The sequence below is a fragment of the Cladophialophora carrionii genome (assembly GCF_000365165.1).
Source record: "Cladophialophora carrionii CBS 160.54 unplaced genomic scaffold supercont1.5, whole genome shotgun sequence".
NCBI lineage: Eukaryota > Fungi > Ascomycota > Eurotiomycetes > Chaetothyriales > Herpotrichiellaceae > Cladophialophora > Cladophialophora carrionii.
The window spans coordinates 60,214-75,714 of record NW_008481830.1 but is presented as its reverse complement, the minus strand read 5'-3'; the positions used below and the strand labels follow the sequence as shown (position 1 = coordinate 75,714).

At 53.3% G+C, this 15,501-nt stretch overlaps 9 protein-coding genes across 9 annotated transcripts; 6 read left to right on the top strand and 3 right to left on the bottom strand.

The window, feature by feature from the left end:
• Positions 1-280: 280 nt before the first annotated feature.
• G647_05845 (uncharacterized protein) lies at positions 281-2,149 on the top strand (the record flags this gene model as incomplete). Its single annotated transcript, XM_008730171.1, has 2 exons — positions 281-434; positions 489-2,149. The coding sequence occupies 2 exons, from the start codon at positions 281-283 to the stop codon at positions 2,147-2,149; spliced, it is 1,815 nt and encodes a 604-aa protein (XP_008728393.1).
• Positions 2,150-2,799: 650 nt separating this feature from the next.
• Positions 2,800-3,567, top strand: G647_05844 (uncharacterized protein; the record flags this gene model as incomplete). The annotated part of the gene is made up of 1 exon (XM_008730170.1): positions 2,800-3,567. The coding sequence occupies one exon, from the start codon at positions 2,800-2,802 to the stop codon at positions 3,565-3,567; it is 768 nt and encodes a 255-aa protein (XP_008728392.1).
• Positions 3,568-3,917: 350 nt separating this feature from the next.
• On the top strand, positions 3,918-5,132 carry G647_05843 (uncharacterized protein; the record flags this gene model as incomplete). Its single annotated transcript, XM_008730169.1, has 2 exons — positions 3,918-4,156; positions 4,253-5,132. The coding sequence occupies 2 exons, from the start codon at positions 3,918-3,920 to the stop codon at positions 5,130-5,132; spliced, it is 1,119 nt and encodes a 372-aa protein (XP_008728391.1).
• Positions 5,133-5,411: 279 nt separating this feature from the next.
• On the top strand, positions 5,412-6,625 carry G647_05842 (uncharacterized protein; the record flags this gene model as incomplete). The annotated part of the gene is made up of 3 exons (XM_008730168.1): positions 5,412-5,577; positions 5,625-5,699; positions 5,751-6,625. The coding sequence occupies 3 exons, from the start codon at positions 5,412-5,414 to the stop codon at positions 6,623-6,625; spliced, it is 1,116 nt and encodes a 371-aa protein (XP_008728390.1).
• A 525-nt stretch (positions 6,626-7,150) lies between these two features.
• G647_05841 (uncharacterized protein) lies at positions 7,151-7,690 on the top strand (the record flags this gene model as incomplete). The annotated part of the gene is made up of 2 exons (XM_008730167.1): positions 7,151-7,573; positions 7,652-7,690. The coding sequence occupies 2 exons, from the start codon at positions 7,151-7,153 to the stop codon at positions 7,688-7,690; spliced, it is 462 nt and encodes a 153-aa protein (XP_008728389.1).
• Positions 7,691-7,912: 222 nt separating this feature from the next.
• G647_05840 (aspartate-tRNA(Asn) ligase) lies at positions 7,913-9,634 on the bottom strand (the record flags this gene model as incomplete). Its single annotated transcript, XM_008730166.1, has 2 exons — positions 7,913-8,587; positions 8,645-9,634. The coding sequence occupies 2 exons, from the start codon at positions 9,632-9,634 to the stop codon at positions 7,913-7,915; spliced, it is 1,665 nt and encodes a 554-aa protein (XP_008728388.1).
• A 301-nt stretch (positions 9,635-9,935) lies between these two features.
• On the bottom strand, positions 9,936-11,777 carry G647_05839 (uncharacterized protein; the record flags this gene model as incomplete). Its single annotated transcript, XM_008730165.1, has 1 exon — positions 9,936-11,777. One exon carries the CDS (start codon positions 11,775-11,777, stop codon positions 9,936-9,938), a length of 1,842 nt encoding a protein of 613 aa, XP_008728387.1.
• A 276-nt stretch (positions 11,778-12,053) lies between these two features.
• G647_05838 (uncharacterized protein) lies at positions 12,054-13,157 on the top strand (the record flags this gene model as incomplete). Its single annotated transcript, XM_008730164.1, has 1 exon — positions 12,054-13,157. The coding sequence occupies one exon, from the start codon at positions 12,054-12,056 to the stop codon at positions 13,155-13,157; it is 1,104 nt and encodes a 367-aa protein (XP_008728386.1).
• A 153-nt stretch (positions 13,158-13,310) lies between these two features.
• On the bottom strand, positions 13,311-15,479 carry G647_05837 (uncharacterized protein; the record flags this gene model as incomplete). Its single annotated transcript, XM_008730163.1, has 1 exon — positions 13,311-15,479. One exon carries the CDS (start codon positions 15,477-15,479, stop codon positions 13,311-13,313), a length of 2,169 nt encoding a protein of 722 aa, XP_008728385.1.
• Between the last annotated feature and the right edge of the window lie 22 nt (positions 15,480-15,501).

Below are 15,501 nucleotides of genomic sequence, written 5' to 3'. Positions count from 1 at the left end.
AGAAGAAAAGAGCGAATTGTGTGGGACTGTGAGCTGGAAGGACGACGCATGCTGGATGGAAAGAACAGGAGTGACAAGGTCGCAGATAATTTGTCTGCGCGGCTTATGTAAGCGGCCGATTTGCTTGTCAACTTCGACTCTTTCGGCTCCACACAATCAGTTCGTCCATGCTACAGTATGACACCGACTAACAGTAGGGGCTGACCTTGTTGCATCTGCTACACTGGCAGAGAGGAGGAAGAAATGCTCCATCATCATTTATTACCTCGCTCGAAACAAGATGGAGGAGGATTTCTTCAGGTCGGCGTTGGTAGACGCCATTATCCCTGAAGACACCGTGACCGACGTGTCTGATATTCTCCAAGCTGGAGCAGAGGCGCAAATAGGCCCCAACCGCTTGCTCGCGGTCAAAGAGAGAGAGCTGCTGTTCTTTGGTACGCCAGATCGCTAACTCTCGTGGCCTTCTATCTTACTCATACCCAGATCAGATGAACGGTTGAGAGCCTTGGCTGTTCTACGCCTCCCGAGTTGTGACGAAGACTCGTTGAATTCGTACCTTGCACGACTGTCGCTCAAGGTAGAAGTGTGGGCGGTCGACGAAACATCCAGCAGCGAGCAAAGCCCACCTATTTCCCCGCCACCAAAGGAGTTGGTCTTCTCGGCTGAGGGTATTCAGAAAGTCGAGCCAATTGTTCTAGCAACCGAGTCAGCGGATGGCGGTCAGAGCTTGACTCTTGTGTGGGAGTTCGAAATAGTCCTCAACAGACCCAGATTCCGCGTTCCTCAGCTCAGCATCATTCTGATACCCTCAGCCATCGTCAATGCCCTTCGGCAGGACGAGACTGAGGAGGTTAGTGATCTCACTCCCTTTCAACCGCTCGAGGCGAATATTCTCGAGCCAATGCGGCTCTTGCCTGGCTTGAAAGACAATCCGCCATATCTTGCCGCTTCGAGGCTTGAACGCGTACTGCCTGTGACCGCAACCCACAAACACCGAACTCACATTCAGCATGTTCCGTCAAGGCGCCATAGAGCAGTACCAGCGACAATGACACGAATCCGATATCAGAAGATCAACAACGTCTCCGTGACCCCAAGCACAATTGCTCTCCTAGACATGGACATCATCCCCTTTGTGCAGATAGACGCTACTATTCGACAGGTCGATCTATCATTGAGAAATGGTAGAACCGATTCTCTGATGCCAGGGTTTTTACCGATGCAATGTCGAACTGGGGACTGTTTGACATTCTTGTACAAACTTCACCAAACCCAGGATTCAAACCTCGCCCCAGGCATTGGGCTTCCAGGTCGAAACGTTGACGTCTTATCAATCGCCATCAAGTTGGACATACGACTCAGCGAGGTCTGCCACCCTGTCCTGGTGATGGATTGGACGACTCACGTTGATTTCACGCAAGCATTGAACCCATCTTTTGGCCCGCCATCGCAGCCGATACAACGTCAAAATCGACCGACGAGCCTTCCTGTTAACAACATTAACGGCAGCCCCGCGGCAGGGACCGGCTTCGCCACCAGCCTACAACCAACGTATGACATTTTCGCAAAGAGCGGCGTTTCGATATCTTTCACAGCCCCCGCAGAGCCTACCATGGTCGGGCAAGCATTTACATGGCGAGTGCTTGTGGTCAATCATTCGAGCAAGATGGCAAAGATTGCAATTATCCCATTGCCGCGTATTCAACGTCTTGTCACTCACGCGCAGTCATTCGCCAAACGACATGCGCCGAAATCTTCCACTGCCTCATTTCATCCGAGCGAAAGGCGCCACACAAATAATGGGGATGATATTGATGTTGCACAGGCCATAGTAGACGAGAACGTGGTCTACGCCATGCATCACTCGAATTCGATTCCGCCCGAAGCGGATTTGATGGCTTTGACTGCTGAGCTTCGAATCGGACCTCTAGCACCAGGCCAGTGCCATGAGAGTGACATTCAGATGGTCGCGTTTGAGGCTGGCACTCTGCGGGTTGATGCTATGAGAGTTGTGGATTTGGTGCGAGAGGTCGAGGAGGGCGGTGCAACATTAGGTGCACTCACAGACATAAGAGACTTGCCAGATGTGGTGGTGACCAGCCCAGTGGCGAGTGGAGAATCACCGACGTCGACTGCGAGTTCATCGTGAAAAGGATCCCATCGGTCGTGGTGGGCATTGCGGACAAACAAACGCCCGTCGTTTCTGACAGCTGGCCAGCAGGATACAGGAGTCCTTCCGACACTGTCACTGCAGGATACTCAGGCCATCCAGAAAGCATATTTTGCAACAAGGCGCCCATGCAGATAGGTCTCCGGGACCTTGCAAGCACAGATCTCGTACCTTCCGTCGAGTGATGCCGTTGTTCGACTTGTTCGCTTGTTAGTGTAAGTGCACTGGAGGCAGAGCCATCCCCTGTTCAGACATCACTTATTAACTCTAGTATGAGAGGTCGAATATCTGGTCAGGTGAATCGCCTTGTTCCCGTCTTTAGCGACACTGCCTTGGCCAAGCGAGACTTTGATCGTCCTGGAGTCTGCCTCGTCCAGCCAACCAATCACGCATTTCCATATCGAGGATGCCTTGTGCGGCCTTTCCGAATACGATGACCAGGCACAGCCATTACACCGCACAGCCCGAACGGTTGAGAATGTAATGGAAGTTATAAAGATCATGTATCTCAGAGTTCTTAACGGTTGCAGACGTTGACGCTTCGAGCATAAGCGAAGATCGAAACATATTTTTCCAGCTCTGAACATAATAATTATCGGCGAATCGACCTACTCTTTCCAGCGTGCAACATGACTGTGGACTACTCCAAACTCAAGGACGAAGTCCCATCATTGAAAGGACAAGAGGTGAATGTTGAGATCAAATCTTCGTCAGCATCGACCTTCTCCGACACCTCCCACGCAACGACTCTCCTCGATGCTTCCAACTTCCATCCCGGCAAAGTCCTGCATATCGCACAACGTGGTATAGGCGCCCTCCGCCTCCCTATTCCGTCTTCAGAGCTCGTCACCCAAATTTTCCATGAAGACGGAAGCGTGGCATATACCTCGACGAGAGCCAAGAGATCTTCGGGCAGCGCAGTTCTCAGCCACCCGAAACTAGGCGACTTGATCAGCACAACGTACCGCTGGGGCCCAAGGCGTCCCCCAATTCTCCAACTCATCGGAAGTCAAGACGGCGAGGATATTGTCACAGTCAATGGGAAGTGCACCTCTCGAACCACCAACTTCAACACACCCGACGGCTCCGTATTCGAATGGACCTATGCGTGCACAAAGGATTCCAATGGCAAGAAAGTCAATATTATTGCTCTGAGGGAAAAGAAGACGGGGAAGATTCTTGCCCAGTTGAATAGAGGCGAAGGGACTCGCACGGAAGGAACATCGAGATGTAGCGCTGGCAACGGTGGACAGCTTATTCTCGACCAGGACGCTACAAGCCACATAGATGAGGCGTTGATTGTGGCAACATGTCTGGTGATGCTCAAGAAGGAGATTGATCGTAGACGGTGTGTGCAGATGGCCGTCATAGCTGGAGTAGTATCGGGTGGGAGTTAAGAGTCCCTTTGCATGGTAGTATAAGTTTGGCAGGCGATCATCGTGGCGGTGATATTATAAATATGAAGACCTTATATCATACCACAGTGACAGCTCATTCTTGATTGTCAGTAATCTCTATTAAGGGCGTGGCATCTTAGCACAATGACCATGCTTGTTGCCTGTGTCCTAAGTACTCGGTGCAATGTTGCTCTCGAGGACAGTTTGATCCTCCGTATTAAGCAATTCTACGGAATACGCTAGCCACGAACCGCAATTTGGTGTACCTTTACGAGGACCGAGTAGTCCATGCTTCCACTTATGTATCCCTGCGGTACCAAATTCAATATGGGCTGAAGAAATTGTCCAGGATGTCGCGCAAACGCCGCAATACTTCATCGCCCGAGCTGGACGATTCGCCGCCCTCACCTAAGCGGCGCAACATCCCTGTCGCCCATCTCAACTACGAGTCTGAAGGAGAAAGCCATGAGACCCCTCGTTTTGACGAACGCGTTGGGCAGACCGGCGCATTCCCTGGGCTTGGAGCTGATGATGATGAGCTCTTCTACGGCCCTGCTAGTGATGGGATCGACTATTTGAGGATGGTGCGGTAAGTTCTGTCACGTCCAGGCAATGATGCCCGTTGCTGAGTATCGCATTTCAGGTCATGCAGAAGCTCAGGCTGACAAGACACATTATCCACTAGGTCTGAGGCCAAGCACGTCCCGCACATCTTGACAGCACCGGGAGCATATGCGCAGCAAGAGCTTGACCAAGAAGATGGGAAGACGGGCGCTGGAGGATATTACTACGACGGTGCATTTGCTGCAACCCACGACAGATCTTCAGCTGCTGAGCCTGCCTCATCTCTTCCACCCGCGCAGACACGATACTACGATGCTCTCCTGGCGCAATTCAACCTCGTCCGAAAAACCCTGCGATGTTCCCCTCCATTATCAGCGGTACACAAACTCCGGCCGGACCAATTCATATCGTTTCCGGAAAATACGACCAAGGTCCGGGCGCAGTGGGTGGACCACATACTTTCGACAGATCCTCATCCTGTTCAGCTGGCATGCATGGACTCGAACACAGTGGTGGAACTAGTCAGGTTCCTCGGGATGGAGCTGGAGAAGATGCTGCGGCTGGAAGATCAAACCAAGGTAGCACGGGTTGGTGCTTGGGTATGGGCAATCCTGAGCAAGTGCCGTGATCGAGGGGAACTGTCAAGCGAGGAGGTAGGAGACTTGAGGCAGCTGGCGCAGGTAGCCCTGCGGTCGAAAGGGGAGGACCATCTTCCGGTGGAGGTAGATATTGACGACGAAGATGGGATGGTAGGCGGAACAGTGCCCTCAGATCAGTCTGCTGAGAACGGCGCAACCGAGCCCACGGCGAGCCATGCAGAAGCAGGGGTGCCGGTGACGCAAAAGCCGGATGAAAGTGGTATGAGGCGGCAGAAGTTGCTAAGCAGGACGTTGGACATGATAGTTACGATCGTGGGCGAGGTTTATGGCCAAAGAGACCTGCTGGATGCTCGGACGAAATGGCTTCATGGGGGCAGTGAGATGAAGACAAGTGACCTGTGACCTGCTGCCGCACCAGCCTGCTATGCGCAAGTAACTAAGCGATTCTCAATCGGACCACCACCACGGCAAGCTGCGTCTAACACAGCCTGTCTCTGTCTCACACTGCGGCGTCACCAACAAACAGTCTCTGCCTTTTCTACTGCCGGCTCTTCAACCTGGACTTGGAACCTGTACCTCAGATTTATCGACCTGCTGCATGGTTACACAGGCCTCTCTCCCGCCATGACGAGGTCGTCTCTCTTGTTGACCCTCTTCGTATCTGGCGTCCTACAGCTCACCATGGGCGACTACAATCCTGACATCTCCAATGGGACCTGCTATTACTACGATGGCTATGAGGCTGATTCAAGATACATTCCTTGCGGCAACGCGGCACTCGGTCCCAAGGTATGCTGCGAGAGTCTGGATATGTGCCTCTCGTCAGGTGCTTGCTACAATGCGCAATGTAGGAATTTCCCTCTGTTTTGATGTTCGCAGGCTCATGATCCGCAGATGGAGTGACTTATCTTGCCGGTTGCACTGTGGAAACTTACGACGATCCAATATGTCCCAAGAAGACCTTTGAAGGTATGCATGAGCTACAAAGATCGCCACGACCAGCGCTGACAGACCCCCCAGATGAACAATGGGTTGGATTGGTCTACTGCAATGGAACCTCGAATCAATGGGTCGCGTGTGACGAGAAAGAGACGGGCTCGACCACGGTTACCAAACCATCATACTGCTGGTGTCCGGATGAAGAATCGAGAACAGTTGCCTTCAGCGACTCGTCTGTTCTCAAGAATATCATGTCGTTACCGGCGACTAAGGGGCAAACTGTCACATGGAAAGACGCCGACGCGTGGACGACGGAACACTCTCTTGCTTCAGCGATGGGCTCCTCTCTGGACACGGACACAACCACCAGTACTTCTTCGTCCACCCGCTCTAGCTCAACGAAGAGTGTGTCCACCTCAACACCACCTGCATCCACGAGTCAAGGACCTAGCACGACCACACCTCCATTTTCGACTTTTGCGGCACCTGCAGCAACCTCAGCTCCCCCGGCGACGAGCTCCGGCATGAGCACTGGAGCGAAAGTCGGGATTGCGCTAGCCTCAGTGATCGGAACAGCAGTCCTTGCACTTCTAGTCTGGCTAATTTTGGCGTGCATGCGGCGGAGGTCTCGAAAGAACGGAGCAAAGGCGGAAGAACCCCCACCAATGAGAGAACCCACCCTTCCCCAAGTCGAGCGACGACCAACTGACCCCGATTTGAGAAGTCCGGCCTGGTCAGCACACAAATCAGAACTCCCTGCGGACGAGAGCGCGACGAGCATGAGCGCTTCTCCGGCGGCTGTGTACCACGAGTATGCTTACCAACAAAGACCAGACAGCATGGTCCGGTCAGAGGTCGAGGGCAGTCCAGTCAGAGCGTCACCTGTGAGGCCAAGACAGGATGGAGGATTGAGAGTGCCCGGGCAGAATGGGACGTTTTACGAGATGGCTGGATGAAGCGGAAGCGAAAAAGGATGCAGATAACCCGTGGACAAGGCGCAGAGAGAGTAGTAGTCGGATCAAGTTCTTGCACCTTTTGCAAAGACGATGCTATACCTTGAGGGGCAATGGCCAGGCTTACTCTCCAGCTCTCAAGCGCTGCTATGCACTCAGCTACAGTATGTACTGTACACCATCCTCAGCCTTGCATTTGCATATGCGTGCACCATCCGATGCGAGCGCTGCGAACCACCCCCACACGCGGGCGTCGGCACCACAACCGACCACCTGTGTGTGTGCGTGTGCGCGCGTGTGGGAACCGTGAACGGATATGAAGGTAGGAAACAATCCAGCAAATGTTCGCCAGAAGGCTTTTCCGTTCCCACCAGTTGCCTCGCTCCCTTTTTGGCCCTGTATTCGCATTTCACATTCTGCGTTCGCCTCTTCCCTCTTCCCTCCCACGCTTCACTCGTTGTGCGCAAACCCTATCACATCTCTCCCCTAGGTGCTCCCCCCCTTCCCCCCCCCGGCCGCGCAGCCAAAATGACGTCGACGTCCACGTACACGGGTGCGGTGCCGTCGGGAGTGAATCTCGACCCCCGCATCGTGCCGTTCTTCGAGAAATTCTACGACATCAGTGACACGCCCGCGGCGCACGACGCCTACGTGGCCTCGTTCCTCCCCGACGCCGACTTCGTCATGGGCACCAAAGTCACGCGCGGGTCCGACGGCATCCTCGAGCTCCGCAAGGGTCTGTGGAGCGGGCCCGTCCAGCGGCGGAAACATACCCTGGAGAAGATCTTCCCGTTCGGCACCGGCCAGGACGCCCGCGAGGTCATGCTGTACGGGAGCGTCGAGTATGGGTTGAAGAATGGGAAGGAACTGACGGTGCAGTGGGCTGCGCGGGCCGTGCTGGGCGAGGACGACGACGGCGGGTTGAGGTTCAAGCTTTATCAGGTTTATTTGGTGAGTCGACTGATCCCTCTTGTGAGAGCGCAAGTGCACTCGGAGCGGGCTAACGTGAGGTACCTATGTATTGGATAGGATTCTGCACCTGTCACCAATGCCCTAAAGGATGATTAGGAGAATAAACAATAAGAGAATTCGACACTGGATGCTCCCATGATTTTAAATGATCGTACATTTCTAATTCTGTCTTTCTTGCCTTTTTATATTCATCTACGCCCTTCGATGCGTCGTGCCACGATTCATGATTCGTTTCGAGGCCTACTGACCAACCCTGGGATGGCACTTCAGGACGAGTCTTTGGTCAACAACATCGTACCCATCTTGCACACGGATTCTTTACGGCCTCAATCTCTGCGGGTCTCTAGGGAAAGGCGTTGCCTGCCTCACATTGTCCAAGCCAAGGAAGAACATAACGATCCGGTTCAAGCCCAACCCACCGCCCGCGTGCGGCCTACAGCCTTGTCTGAAGGCGTTGACATAGTCCTGGAATCCCTCTGCGTTCGGGTCGACACCTTTCGCACGCATCGACGCCTCCAACTCCGCCGCATCGTTGATACGTTGTGCGCCGGACATAATCTCCTCTCCGCGCATGAAGAAATCGTAGGAGTTGCTCAATTTGGGGTCTGTGGGATGCGGTTTAGTGTAGAACGGGCGGACTACCATGGGGAACTCGTCGAGGACGTAGAAATCCGTGTCGTACTTCTCCCGGATGATTTGTCCCAACTTCTTCTCCTGCGCGGTCGTCAAGTCTGTTACGTAGTTGTCCTGCTCTGTGGTGTCAACACCAGCGTCTCTCAACAATTTGATGCCGTCGAAGTATTTCAGGCGCAGGGCTTTGCCGTCTTTGAGATGGAAGTCCCCAGCGCGAGGGAAGAACTTCTGCACCACAGCGATCTCGTCCTTGTACCGGGAATTTAACTCGGAGATGATGAAGACGATCAGTTTCTCGGCGAAGTCCAGAACTTCGTGGTAGTGGTGGTTGAATACCATTTCAAAGTCCAGGCCGGTGAACTGCAGTCTTCGTCAGTATAGCTGGCAGGCGAAAGGAAGGGAACAAGGACGCCGTACCTCGGTCATGTGTCTATGGGTGTTGCTGTTCTCTGCTCTAAACACCGGTCCAATCTCAAACACCGACTCGCAGTCGCCGGCAATGAGCATCTGCTTGTGCAGTTGTGGTGACTGCGCCAAAAAGCCACTCTTTCCGAAATAGTTGTTCACTTCGAAGACACCACTGCCACCTTCAGTTGCCGCACCGAGCAGTTTGGGTGTGTTGAACTTCCTCGATCCTGATTTCCTCATGTACTCTTCAAATAGGCTCTCTACTCCCGAGGATATGGTGAAGATGGCCTGGTTGCATTCCGTCTGTAGATCGATGACTCGATTGTCGAGGCGGGTCTTCAAAGTGACAATCGGTATTCCCTCCGCGTCTACTGCCGCCTCTCCTTCCTTTTCTTGTGCTGGCGGTGGGCGTTCAGCGTCCTTGACCTGCATCGGGAGCTGTTCGGCAGCGGATGAGATCAGGTAGATTTTAGTGACGTGTAACTCGAGGTTGCTTATGGAGGCGGATGCGACTGGCGGATCGGGCTTCTTGACCAGACCAGTGACGCGAACGAAGGAGTTGATGTTGACTCCCACAGCCCATTTCACCATCTGTTTCGATACGTGATCTCCTGTGGCTGCGACGACGGCCTGGATCGTTTTCCCTTGTTGTCTGAGCATGAGGAAAGCGAGCTTCGCACTCTGGCTTCTGCTGTTGTGAATCCTGACAATAATTGTGATCTCTTTGTCGACATGATCGTCTCCGAGCTTCTTGAGGTGGGTAATCTCGACCGCATCGTCGGGTACCGGGCCATAGTTGCCTGTCGCGGTATCTTCTGCTGCTTGTGCTTGTTGCGTTGCTTTCTGTTCTGCCTCCTTAGCCTTTGCAGCGGCCTTCTTCGCAGCTTTCTCGGCCTCCTTTTGTGCTTTCTTCAAAGCGTTCTTCGAGGGTGCGCCGTCGGCCGAGACATTGGGGTTGTCTTTGGCGTGAGTTGGTAATGAGGCTTCCTTGTTCTCCATGGCGATGGTCCTGGGGGTATGAGCGATAGAAGGACGAAGAAAGCGCGCAGCTGCAGCAATGATCGAATTGTGGACGAGAATGCGACTGAGTCACGCGAGGGAAAGTTCAAAGTGGGCTGTTCGAAAAGTTCACGGCGGGGTTCATCAATTGGAGAGACGACAGCCTTTCAAGGCATGTGCAGCCTTGTGGCACCCAGGACCCCTCTTGTGCCCAGCTCGAGTTCATTCATGTACTGTATTTGACGCTAAAGGGTATCTTCTATGCTCATAAGTATTCATCTCAGTCGTAATCCGCCTCGTGTCATGGCTCCATATCGGCGAGGATCATGCGTGTGGATGCATCCTCGGCAACCCATGTCTCGATCCTTTCGACCACGTCCGCAACCATCTTCGCGTATGTGTCTGACACGTTGAACATTGAGGTATGCGCCGTGACTTCGTCAATACCCTCGAAGTATATCCGAATCCACCTGTCGTCACGCTTTCCGCTGGCCGGATCCTTGGGTGGAAGGGCACAAAATTTGCGGTCTTTTTGCTTCCTGGCCGTCTCGGCCTGTAGTTGTTTATCATAGTGTTCAGGATTGAGTGTTGCGGCTCGCTTCTTCTGTTCTTTTTGCGCGCGAGCTTCTTGTACTTGTGCTTGTTTCTTGGCCATCTCTTCTCGTTTGAGCGTGTTGCGCTGCCGTCGTTCAACAAGTTTCTGACGTTCCTTCAGAGATTCTTCCCTGTCTTTGACTGCTCTCTCGTATGCCCTGAGCTTGCGATCATGTTCATTTCTCAGTAGCTTGACTATGTCCTCTTCTTTAAATAACCCAGCGTCGAATTCTGGAGGTGGCGCTGGCAGGGGCGGAATTGGCGGTAACAATCCAAGTTCTGCCGATCCGGGTTCTAAGGCGCTCACGCTTGCGTCTATTGCCGAAGATGGATCAACTCGATCACTAACGGTCGTGGCAGGCGTTAGTCCAGGAGGATCGGGATCAATGTTAAGTTCGGTGATGTCTTTAGTGATCAGCTCGCCGTCCCGATGCTCCTCTAGCGAGAGTCGTGGACTCGACACGGTTGAAGGTTGAAGGCTTCCTGCTGACGGCCGTCGTGTAGATGTCTCCCGGAACTCATTCGTTGGAGGCTCAAGCAGATCAGACCGAGTGCTTGGTGAAGGCGATCTCTCCTTGACGGGTCCCGTACTTGCGGAGTAATAGTTGACGAACCTCACTCGTTTCATTAACTTCCCGTCTGGCGTTCTTGCCTTCACGGTCTCATCCACGTCTTCCAATGCACGAACCGCATTGAAGCGCCTCTTTAAGCCCGGGTAGTCCGCGAGACAGCCGCCAAATTCAAGGTGAGAAGAGACGTAGTCTCCAGTCGCCTTGGCCAACTCACCACAGTGCTTGTTCCAGAAGTACCAGAACCTCCGCAGCTTGCCCGTTCTGTCCGCCAGACGGATGTCATTTGCGTACCTTGGGTTGTAAGTTGGACCTTGGGGTGCTGCGTCCGAGAACATATCTGGATCTGCGGGCGGCGACACTGAAGGCTGCGGAGGCGTTCGGAAGAGACTTGCGATGCCAGTACCCACAACGCCAGGATGCATTCCCAGGAAGGGTGCATCGAAAGCAATAAGTCCTAGAATGCGATGCTGGAAGAGCTCATCGTTACCCGCAGGTGAACTGGAAGGGATCAAGGCCACTTCTGCCGCCAGGATGCCTCCCAGGCTGTGGCCGACCAGGATGATATCCGTTCTGCTCGACTCATGAGGCCGTAGCCAATTGCTGAAGTCATCGCGTGCGAAAGAGATGTTCTTTCGCGATTTGTAACGCGGGTAGATTTTCGTGTACACCACATGAGTCTCTGCTAACGCGGCTGTCAGCCGGGCATGGACGTGAGTCGGAAAGCTCTGAAAGCTGGTTTCTGTTCCAAGAAAGCCATGGATGTATATAATCAACAGGGTTCTGCGATTGTCGCCAGGGCTCTCTACGGGGCGGAGGGACTGTGTCGACGAGGCTCGTGAATCGTGCAACCCGCCTGAATAGGGATACGTAGATGGATTGAGGTTCGGAGAAAGCGTTGGGGAGAGATGGTTCATGTTGTTATACGATGCAGTAGATACTGTCCTTGGTGGCAGTGGAGGTTGTTGATTTTCTGCCATATCGGCAGCAGTGATTGAAAGAGCAAAGCATCTCTCGGAATGGAAAGCGTAACAGTATACCAGATGTACGAGGAAGTCCCAGCACAAAGCTCGTTGATGCCTAGTACGAGTCGCTTGCGGGCGGCAGTGATGTGGCTGTGACGCCCTTCGATGATCATGGTGATCTTTCTGCCACCACGACGTCACTTTCGCTTGCACATCTTCACGCTCGCTTCACGAGGCTGCAGCTTGCAACTCGAATGAAAAATCCCACGACTGGGTTCTTGCTCAGACACCATGGCGCCTCAAGTCGAGATATCGATACCTAACACGACCATTTCTGAAGGCTCCAAGCCGTACACGATCTACAACATCACTCTCCGCCTACCTCTCCGTTCATTCACAGTCCAGAAGCGCTACTCCGACTTCCTCACTCTACATTCGGGCCTGACGGATCAAGTTGGCGCGCCTCCACCGTGCAGCCTGCCTGGGAAGTCTTGGTTTTCGAAAACAGTCTCAAACCCGCAGCTCACCGAAGAGCGCCGTCACAGCCTCGAATCATACCTGAAAACAATCAACGAAAGCGACGACTCCAGATGGCGCACAACCAGCGTTTGGCGCGCATTCCTCAACCTCCCCTCCTCACTCGCAAGCAGCACGTCAAGCAAAGCCGGCGCGTTACACTCGATCATCTCGGGTCCCGGAGGAGGCGGCGCACCCATCACAGATCCGGTGATATGGCTTGACGTGCACAGGGACCTCAAAGCACAATTACAAGACGCGCGCCTGAACCTGACGAACCGGGATCAAGCCGTCACGACGCAGAAACAGCATGAAGCGGGCGCCGCGGCAAAGAGCCACCTGGTGAAGGCTTCGGGGCTTATATCGGCACTGGAAGAAGGACTGGCCAATATACAAAAGGGCGCAGACGATGGGTGGGGAGGGCAGAAACTGGGAGAGGGTGAGCTACGAAGGCGGAAAGATCTGATTGCGTCCGCGAAGAAGGACCGAGACGGACTGGAAAATCTGCTGAATGCCATGGCCACGAAATCCAAACTCGATCAGACTGTCGCTTCCATCCAACAGACCCAGGAACTCATGGGTAGTGCTCAGCACAACAAGCCCAAGGTCGGTGGCGGCAGAGTTCTCGGGAAGGAGACGGCCGAGACGCGCGAGCTCGATAACCAGGGCGTCTTGCAACTCCAGAAGCAGAAAATGGCCGACCAAGACCTCGATGTCGAGGAGCTCCGCAAGATCGTGCAACGGCAAAAAGAGTTGGGCATCGCCATCAACCAAGAACTCGAGGTGCAGAACGACATGCTGAGAATGGTCGACGAAGATGTGGATAGAGTGCAAGGGAAGATCCAGATCGCGAAGAGGAGGATTGGGAAGATATCGTAGCGCGATGGCTCTTTGTCATGATAGCGTTCATTCATGTTGCGTATCGTCACATCAACTTTTGGTAGGGGGTATCTCTGTAAAACAACGGCATCTGAGGACAAGCAGCCTCTTGTAGCCATTTTCTCCGAACGCCAGGCATAACCGGCAAATCCATCACTGCTGCGGTCTGGAAGACTTGACCTTCATCAAGTCATCTGCCTCGCCTCTGGTCATGTCCGACAGCTCTTCTTCATCCTTGCTGATGAACCCGATGTTTCCCGTTCTTATCTTGTACCACAACTCTCCTCTATTCTCGCCCAGCTGTCCCTGAAAGAGCTTCTCCTTGAACTCGCGCAACACATCATTGTAGTAGTTTGGCACTTCCATCCCGATTGTCTCGTTTCGCATCGTGGCCAAGCCTTCCAAAACCATGTCGTAGTTCTTGTGGCCGTAGTCCTTCCTCACGAGATCCTCGATGATCTGCTGCATCTGCTTGACCGCTTCTCTGATGATGGCCATATCAGCTGTGGTTTTGAAAACATCTTTGAACTCAGGAATTGCATTATTTGGGTTGATCTGTGTCTTCCCCTGCTCGATCGGGCGCTCTTTGCGCAGCAACTTTTCCACGTCGAGTCCAGAAAGTGGCTTGTCGGCCTCGCGATCACGAGCTCTCACTCTTCCCTTTTTCCGCTTATCCACCTTCTTGACATCTGCTGCCTCTTTCAATTTTTGCACCGCCGAGTTCGCCCGTTCCACAACAGCAGCCGGCGGTCTCTGCATGACTTCATACACTTCTTTTCTCTTGGGTAACTCCTTGCTCTTTTTCGGGTCGTTGGCGTTGATCGCGCGGTCTTTGATAGCATCCTCGATAGTATGGAGGAGTGGTGAAAATGTGTCATCAATGGCCATCATTTCTTCGCCACTCTCATCGTCCACGAGCATCATGTTGTCCACGAAGTCGCTCATGCTGTCAAGCAGCTCTTTCGACGGGAGATTGCGATGTTCTGCGAGTGCTTTCCCCGACACAGTGACTACCTTGTCAAGCGGTGGAAATCTGTACGACCGAATGTCCTCCGCAAATGGCAAGACATTCTCAACCAGGCCTTCGAAATCGCCCTCCACCAGTGGCGAGAGCACTGTTAGAACTGGTTCAGCTGCGTCTTTCTTCACCAGGCGGCCGATTGCGACCGAGCCGAGTTCGAAGAGAGAGTGGATGAGTGAGGACAACGCCATCGCGGCTCTATCATTGCCCTTCTGTGCCACAACGATGTTTGCATTGTCCATAAGCATGTACCGCTCGATATTGTCCGCAGGAACAAATCCCATTATGTCGTAGGCGGCTTCCGTCTCGTACTTGGTGATGTTCTGTTCTGATTCGGCGATTGACACTGCTGTTCGTCCATATTCATAGCCTTTGGCCAGTTCATCACGTTCCAGGACCTTGGTACCGCCCTCGTACTCGTCGCCGTTAACTCTGTACTTGTAGAGGTTGTGTACGCTAGTTAGACCGTCGCCCTCTTCGTCTTCAGCAATGCCACCCGGTCTGCTGATGTAGGCGCTCGCAGTGGGTGCTCGTCGGACTGACACTTTCATGTACCTCTCCACCTCAATGAACAAGGCCGTGTCGTACTGTGTGGGGTCGCCGAGCCTCAATTGCCCTTTGTATGTCGGTGTCGGACGGACCGACTTGATCGCAGGTCTCGAAAGGTCTTCGATGGCCTCCTGCATTGTGCCAAACTGACCACCGCTAAGATCGACTAGCCGTTTCAAGATTCTTTCGTTCTTCGCCTTATCTGACGGCTTGTCCTCTTCCTTGAAGCCATACTCGGGATCGTCGAAGTCCACACCCAACAAAGTCAAGTCGATGTTGTTGTCCTTGAATTGTTGGGCAACCTGATCCAGGTCATCCTCGTCGATGTGGCTACCCGTAGCATTTGTGACAACAAAAATCCTCTTCTTGTATTTCAAATGCTTACAGTGCCGGCTGATCATGTCTACTCCAAGGATGATTGCGGAAACAATGTCTCGCTCGTCCGTGTGGCTGGGTTTCAACACCTTAGGCAGATTCTGTAGGTCGGGAAGCAGGAGTTGTGCTATGGGTTGGAGCACGCTGATGTGCTTGTAGCTGTCATCTTGGTCCATCATTGAATTGTCTGTCTCGTCGGTCCCGAGCCCGAGTACACCAATTTGCAGGGTCTTGCGCCCTGTGAAAACGACTCCGGTGACTCGGTCGAAAACCCACTGCAGGCACCATTCCAAATCGCTTTGTTCTCGATCATTGTGCTTCTTGCCCATCGATTGAGCAACATCGATGATATAGACAGTGGCCTCCTTGTCCGCCATGATAGCTGGATCTGTGATTGAG